The sequence below is a fragment of the Rana temporaria genome, chromosome 12, assembly GCF_905171775.1.
Source record: "Rana temporaria chromosome 12, aRanTem1.1, whole genome shotgun sequence".
Taxonomy (NCBI): domain Eukaryota; kingdom Metazoa; phylum Chordata; class Amphibia; order Anura; family Ranidae; genus Rana; species Rana temporaria.
Window position 1 is genome coordinate 138,392,668 of NC_053500.1, and position 7,500 is coordinate 138,400,167.

General features: G+C 44.2%; 1 protein-coding gene across 4 annotated transcripts in view; it reads right to left on the reverse strand.

Annotated features, from left to right (window-relative positions):
• BAIAP2 (BAR/IMD domain containing adaptor protein 2) overlaps positions 1–7,500 on the reverse strand; it is a 103,879-nt gene that overhangs the window by 94,085 nt on the left and 2,294 nt on the right. For all 4 annotated transcript variants that reach the window (XR_005744501.1, XM_040330946.1, XM_040330945.1 and 1 more), the window contains exon 2: positions 3,142–3,228. Coding sequence is in view for 3 of the 4 variants with exons in the window: in XM_040330946.1 (XP_040186880.1) it covers positions 3,142–3,228 (87 nt within the window). In the remaining variant the exon portion in view is untranslated. The remainder of the gene's footprint in view (positions 1–3,141; positions 3,229–7,500) is intronic.

Here is a 7,500-nt window from a genome sequence, read left to right on the forward strand (position 1 = left end):
CCTCTATTTGGTCATGGTGTAGACCTCATTCACTGATGGTGAATCAATCACTGTCACTTACAATCCATGCACCTGGAATGTTCACCTGTAGAGAATGTCAGATCTGTTTTATAAATTCATAAAAACAAAAAAACACACAGACACACACAACACACACACACACAACACACACACAACTAGGAACTTTCCTCATTTGCTCTTCTGGTCCGTTATCTATACCCAGCACTGAAAGGGTTAATATAGCCAACAAAGAAATGCAAACATTTTATAGAAAGATTTATAGAATGGTTTCTAAATCATCTTCTGGAAAATATTGAAAGGACGCCATCATCTCCAATGGGACCAAGAAGGCTCCACCCACTATAGGAGGTGGCAGAGACAAGATCAGCCACCCTGCACATAGAGACAAGCTGTTGGAAGGGCTCAGTAGGCTCCACACACTACAGGAAGGGGCGGAGACCAGACCAGTCCTCCTGCACAAGGAGATACAGCAGAGGGCTCCACCCACTATAGGAGGACTATAGGAGAAAAGCTGTTGGAAGGGCTCAGCAGGCTCCACACACTACAGGAAGGGGCGGAGACCAGACCAGTCCTCCTGCTCAAGGAGAGAGAGCAGCAGCGGGCGGTCTTTATTACAGGAAGTCTCCCACTGGATTACTGCACAGATCTGGGAGAGGATTCTAGAAGTCACATGACCGATGGATTTATTAGCGCAGAGTTCAGGGTTAAATCAGTGAGGGCAGAGTTTAGTTCCCTCCCCAGGTCAGGGTGGAGTTCAGTTTCACATGTTTAATATAAGTAAAGCTGGAACATCAGGTGTGTCAGGATATGCAAACTGTCGGCCAAGTTTCTGGAAGTTTGTTTATAAAGCAATTTGTACTCCAGTCATCCTCCTTATGTGCCAAACCGGAATTCCAATAAAGAGCACCTGTAATTCTGGAGGAAATGTGTGCACAGGAGGGCAGACTGAGACAGGGCATGTGCTTCCATCTTGAGTTCTGGGGAATTTGGATATTTCTATAGATCTGACAAGATCAACAAATATCAATCCTTTGTGACCAGCCACCATGGAGGAGGTCCAGAGAGTTCCCCAGGACACTAACCCCCCCCCCACCCCCCCAGGGCCAGCCACAATGGAGGTCCAGAGAGGTCCCAGGGACACCGACCCCCCATGACCAGCCACAATGGAGGTCCAGGGAGTTCCCAGGGACACTACCCCCCCCCCCATGGTCAGCCACAATGGAGGTCTAGGGAGTTCCCAGGGACACTGACCCCCCCCCCCCCCCCCCCCACCATGGCCAGCCACAATGGAGAAGGTCCAGAGAGTTCCCCAAGACACTAACCCCCCCCCCCCCATGGTCAGCCACAATGGAGGTCCATGGAGTTCCCAGGGACACTGTTCCCCCCCCCATGGCCAGCCACAATGGAGGAGGTCCAGAGAGTTTCCCAGGACACTAACACCCCCCCCCCATGGCCAGCCACAATGGAGGTCCAAGGAGTTCCCAGGGACACTAACCCCCCCCCCCCCCCATGGCCAGCCACAATGGAGGTCCAGGGAGTTCCCCCAAGAAACTGACCACCCAATAGCCAGTCACCACAAAATTTACAATTTATTATCACACCATCCCAAAACTTTTTCATAGATCTAACAAGATCAACAATTCTGTTTATGAACACTGTTGTTTGAACTGGATGGACTTTAACCAGATTAACCATAGATGAACCATGGCAGTTCAGAGATTTTACCAGTACACTGTGCCCTGTGCCCTTCATAACCAACCACCATGGAGGTTCAGAGAGTTCACCAGGACACAAGTCCTTCATGACCAATCACCACGGAGATTCAGCGAGTTCACCAGTCCTTCATAACCAACCACCATGGAGGTGCAGAGTTCACCAGGACACAGGTCCTTCATAACCAACCACCATGGAGGTGCAGAGTTCACTAGGACACAAGTCCTTCATGACCAACCACCATGGAGGTGCAGAGTTCACTAGGACACAAGTCCTTCATGACCAACCACCATGGAGGTGCACATAGTTCACCAGGACACAAGACCTTCATGACCAATCACCACGGCGACTTGCGCATGCACAGTAGGGAACCGGGCAGTAAAGCCGCAATGCTTCACTTCCTGGTTCCCTGACCAAGGATGGCGGCGGGGGCACCCCGAGAGACGAGCAAACTGCTCGTCTGCTGCTGCCGTCATCACGGGCACCCTGGGACAGGTAAGTGTCCATTTGCCGTATTCGTAGTTGCTGGTTTTTAATATTTTTTTGTTTAGGTGGACCTCCGCTTTCACATCCTAAAAACCTGATCAAAAAAAAGGTACAAAAATATTCAATCAACCCAACACCACAAGGAAGGCAGAGGAGGTATTAAAGGAGGAACTCTAGTTCTGCGTTTTTCAAATCTGGTCCTCAAGGCGCGCTAACAGGCCATGTTTTCAGCCTTTCCAGTATTTTGCACATGTGATTTGATCAGTTTCAGTGCCTTAGTAATTACCACAGCCGTTTCATCTGAAGGAAATCCTGAAAACATGACCTGTTGGGGCGCCTTGAGGACTGGGAGTTGAAAAAAAAACAAAACACTGCTCTAGTTTATGCATGCCTTGGTCAGCTGACAGTATTAAAAATATACCATAAGGATAAAATCGACATATTACGTATAGTATGTTGTTACCGCTATACCATATACAATAAAATGCCAGCTTGGCTTCCTATGTACCTTGCTGATCCTCCTACCGGCATATTCACCAGAACGTGTCTCCATGACAATGGCTCTGCAATCACTGATGACTGGTAGCCGGGGACTGTGGCTTTCCTTGCAGTAAATATTATATAAAAGTTCTGTATGCTGATGGATGAAAAGTGACATTTTCACCAACTACACCAACCAGCTTTTATTTCAGAGTGACCAATCAAAGAAGATCGTTATGTCTGATTGGCTGCTATCTGTAAGGAAACTTTCCTCCAGCATACTTTTCATTCATCAGCACCACTGCAAAGTCTTAAACAAACATTGTAAGCCCCCCCATCGTCCAATGACAGAGGGGGGCGCGTTCTAATCCTCCAGAGCCAACCAGTACTCAGCGATGGCGGCGCCGACTCTCAGCTCTTGTCCGGAGCGGACGGACTCACCCAGCTCCTTGGATCCTTGGCTTTCACTGGCCAGCTCTCCCATTTTTACCAGAGCGTCAAAGTAACCCTTCGCTGCAAACGTCACACCTGAAAAACAAAGAAAGATAGGAAAAAAAAAAAAAAAAGTGTCAGATGCGTCATAAACCATCCACTGGCTGAAACATTTCTACAGATCTGTGAGAGAAGAAGGATACAATGTCATGAGATCACAGGATTTACACATCAACACTCAACCATTCTAAAGACTCGTATACACTGTATAAAAAAATAATAATAATATTATATATATATATTAATTTTATATATATATATATATATATATATATATATATATATATATATATATATATATATATATATATATATAATAAAAATGTATATATATATATATATATATATATAATAAAAATGTATATATATATATAAAATAAAAATGTATATATATATATATATATATATATATATATATATATATTAAATAAAATAAAAAAATTATATATATAGGCAAACTTTTTCCTTTTTCATCCGAAGATCGATTGTAGCATTTTACGGTTGTGTGTACACAACAAGTATTTGTTCTAGGACAGTGATGGTCAACCTTGGAACCCCCAGATGTTTTGGAACTACATTTCCCATGATATCTCATGCACTCCGAGGTGTAGTGGAGCATCATGGGAAATGTAGCTTTCACACTGGCGTTGTGCGCTGGCAGGACGCTAAAAAAAAGTCCTGCTAGAAGCATCTTTGTAGCGGTGTGTATATGGGCACCGCGGCTAAACCCTGCCGGCAAAGCGCCGATATACTACTACTACTACTACTACTACTACTACTACCCCCCAACATGCAGCACAAAACTTCAGCTGAAACATGTCAGTCTGGATTGGGGAAAGAAGAAAAAAAGAAAAAAGGAAGAAAGAAAAAAAGAAAAAAGGAAGAAAGGAAAAAAAAAAAAAGAAGAAAGAAAAAAAGAAAAAAGGAAAAAGAAAGAAAAAAAGAAAAAAAGAAAAAAGGAAGAAAGAAAAAAAGAAAAAAGGAAGAAAGAAAAAAAGAAAAAAGGAAGAAAGAAAAAAAGAAAAAAGGAAGAAAGAAAAAAGAAAAAGGAAGAAAGAAAAAAAGAAAAAAGGAAGAAAGAAAAAAAGAAAAAGGAAGAAAGAAAAAAAGAAAAAGGAAGAAAGAAAAAAAGAAAAAGGAAGAAAGAAAAAAGAAAAAGGAAGAAAGAAAAAAGAAAAAGGAAGAAAGAAAAAAGAAAAAGGAAGAAAGAAAAGAAAAAGGAAGAAAGATAGAAAAGGAAGAAAGGAAACTTTTTAAAAAAAATAAAAAATAAAAATAAAAAAAGAAGAAGGAGGAAAATAAAAAATTGGGAGTCCACCGTGACACTGCTCCAGGAAAACAGAGATAAGAGGGAAGCAACTCACTCCATTATTTGAGATAGAGATATATATATATATATATATATATATATATATACACACGGTATCTTTTTTTGTTGTATTTGGTAATTGATATTATGTTGTATTTATTAATTATGATACATTAATCTATGTAATACAAATATTTATATAAATATTTAGCATTTTTTTTATAGATTTGTTTTATTAAAGCGGTTCTCCACCCTAAAGTGGAGTCCCGCTGATCGGAACCCTCCCCCCTCTCCGGTGTCACATTTGACACCTTTCAGGGGGGAGGGGGGAGGGGGGTGCAGGTACCTGTCTAAAGACAGGTATTTGCACCCACTTCCGGCCCGGCATTCACGGGCAAAAGACAGGCATTGCGTCACATCCCGTCACCCCCCCCCCCCCTGTTGTGTGCTGGGAACACTCGGCTCCCAGCACGCAGCGGGAGCCAATCGGCGGGCGCGGCGCGACTCGCGCATGCGCCGTAGGGAACCGGGCAGTGAAGCCGCAGAGCTTCACTTCCTGGTTCCCTCAGCGTGGATGGAGGGGGGAGCAGCAGGGTGACGAGCGATCGCTCGTCATCTGCTGCAGACGCCGCTGGACTCCAGGACAGGCAAGTGTCCTTATATTAAAAGTCAGCAGCTGCAGTATTTGTAGCTGCTGGCTTTTAATATTTTTTTTTGGCGGAACATCCGCTTTAATAATAATTTTATACAAGATTTGTTTTGTTTTTGTTTTATTATTATAAATAAATTTATAGCAATTTTGCAAAAGATTATAGATTTTCGTATTAATATACAATGAAATACATACATTATAATAAAAAAAATATGATTTTTATTATAATAAATATTTTTTTTGCTTCCTAGAATTCATATTACACATACATACATATACATATATATATATATATATATATACACACATACACATATATACACACACACACACACACACACACACACATACATACACACACACACACAACTTCTTATAGAATTTCCTTAGCGGTGTGATTGGCCCCCCCACAGACTTCCCTTTCAGGATGAAAGACATTCGAGGTGTAGACTTGGCTCCCTGGCCCCCCCCCGGTCTTCTATCAGAAGATCCTTTTTATCTGTACAGGAATCCGGTCCTTATGGACATAAAAGGAACTCGCCACCTTTTTGATGCTCCGGTCTCGGCTCTTGTGATCCTCGTCTCGCTGTGTCCCGAGTCCCACACATGAAAGGCGACCCCTCAGATCAGAGATGCATACACAGACTCCGGCTACTTTGTGGTGTCAGGATGAGCAGATTTATATTCTGACAGGTCCCCTTTAAATTCAGCCCGTGCCGAAACACAACACAGGAGGGGGGGGGGGGGCGCCACCATTGTCCCCGTCCTGCTGTGAGCCCCAACGCTTCAAGTCTGCAGATGAATAAAGTCAGAGAAAGTCAGGGCTCTCCTGCACCAATAATAAAAAAAATAAAAAGAAGTAGTGAGCAGTACTTTACTGCTCCGCCCAATGCGCATGAATGAAGGTGAAGGAGTCCTGGTGGCAACCAGGTGAGGAGGACCAAGACAAGTGTGTCTTGCCTACAGTGAAGCATGGTGGTGGGAGTGTCATGGTCTGGGGCTGCATGAGTGCTGCCGGTAATCTGCCGATATGGTTCCGGCGAACGTGAAAGTTCCAGCGCAGGCGCGATCTGCCGATATGGTTCCGGCTAACGAGAAAGTTCCTTTAAGGACTGCGCAGGCGCAAACTTGCAGACGGAAATCTCCGAACCTCGGCCGGCATCCAGGGCGACGTGGATTTCGAGGAAAGTGGCCAGTCGGCCTCACTTCGCTCGGACGGTTCGCTCCGCTCGCTCGGCATCCTGGCTCTTTTTTTTTTTTTTTAACATCCTCCAATCCACGGGGATGTTAAAGAATGAGCCTGGATGCCGAGCGAGGTTCGGAGATTTCCATCGGCAAGTTTGCGCCTGCGCAGTCCTTGAAGGAACTTCCCCGGTAGGGGAACCTTAAGGATAAGTCACCGGCACTGGGGGGCTATAGATCATTGAGGGAACGATGAATGCCAACATGTACTGTGATATACTGAAGCAGAGCATGATCCCCTTCAGAGACTGGGCCGCAGGGTAGTATTCCAACATGATAACGACCCCAAACACACCTCCAAGACCACCACTGCCTTGCTAAAGAAGCTGAGGGTAAAGGTGATGGACTGGCCAAGCATGTCTCCAGACCTAAACCCTATTGATCATCTGTGGGACATCCTCAAACGGAAGGTGGAGGAGCGCAAGGTCTCCCAACATCCACCAGCTCTGTGATGTCGTCATGGAGGAGGGAAAGAGGACTCCAGTGGCAACCTGTGAAGCTCTGGTGACCTCCATGCCCAAGAGGGTTAAGGCAGTGCTGGAAAATAATGGTGGCCACACAAAATATTGTCATTTGGGCCTAATTTGGAAATTTTCACTTAAATTAATTTTTTTTATCTTCTAAAGCACAATAAAACTTTGCCCAGCTTATTATTATTTTTTTCCCTTCTGGCACCAATCAGCAGAGCGAGTATATAACTAGAGGAGCCGTCACCCCGAGCAATCCATCCGCGCTGATCTTCTGTCCCAGGGACGCGAATAAATAAATTCTGACAGACACGAAAGGTGGAGCGTCATCATCCGCGCTCCCGGCTCATTAGCATGCGGCTATTTTTAGTCTTGGTTTCCCATATTGTGATGTAATGGGAGTCTGTAGATGTGTTCCCAGATGAACTACTTCAAGACCAGGCCTATTTCTGACACTTGTGGTTTACAAGTTAAATCTGTATTTTTTTTTTTGCTAGAAAAGTTACTTAAAAAAAAAAAAAAAAAAAAAAAAAATACAAAAATGTACATTATATACACAGGCGTGCGCAGGTTGCCTGTCCCCCCATGCACTAGTGCCCAGGGCCGCCATCAGGAATTATGGGGCCCCTTACACAGCT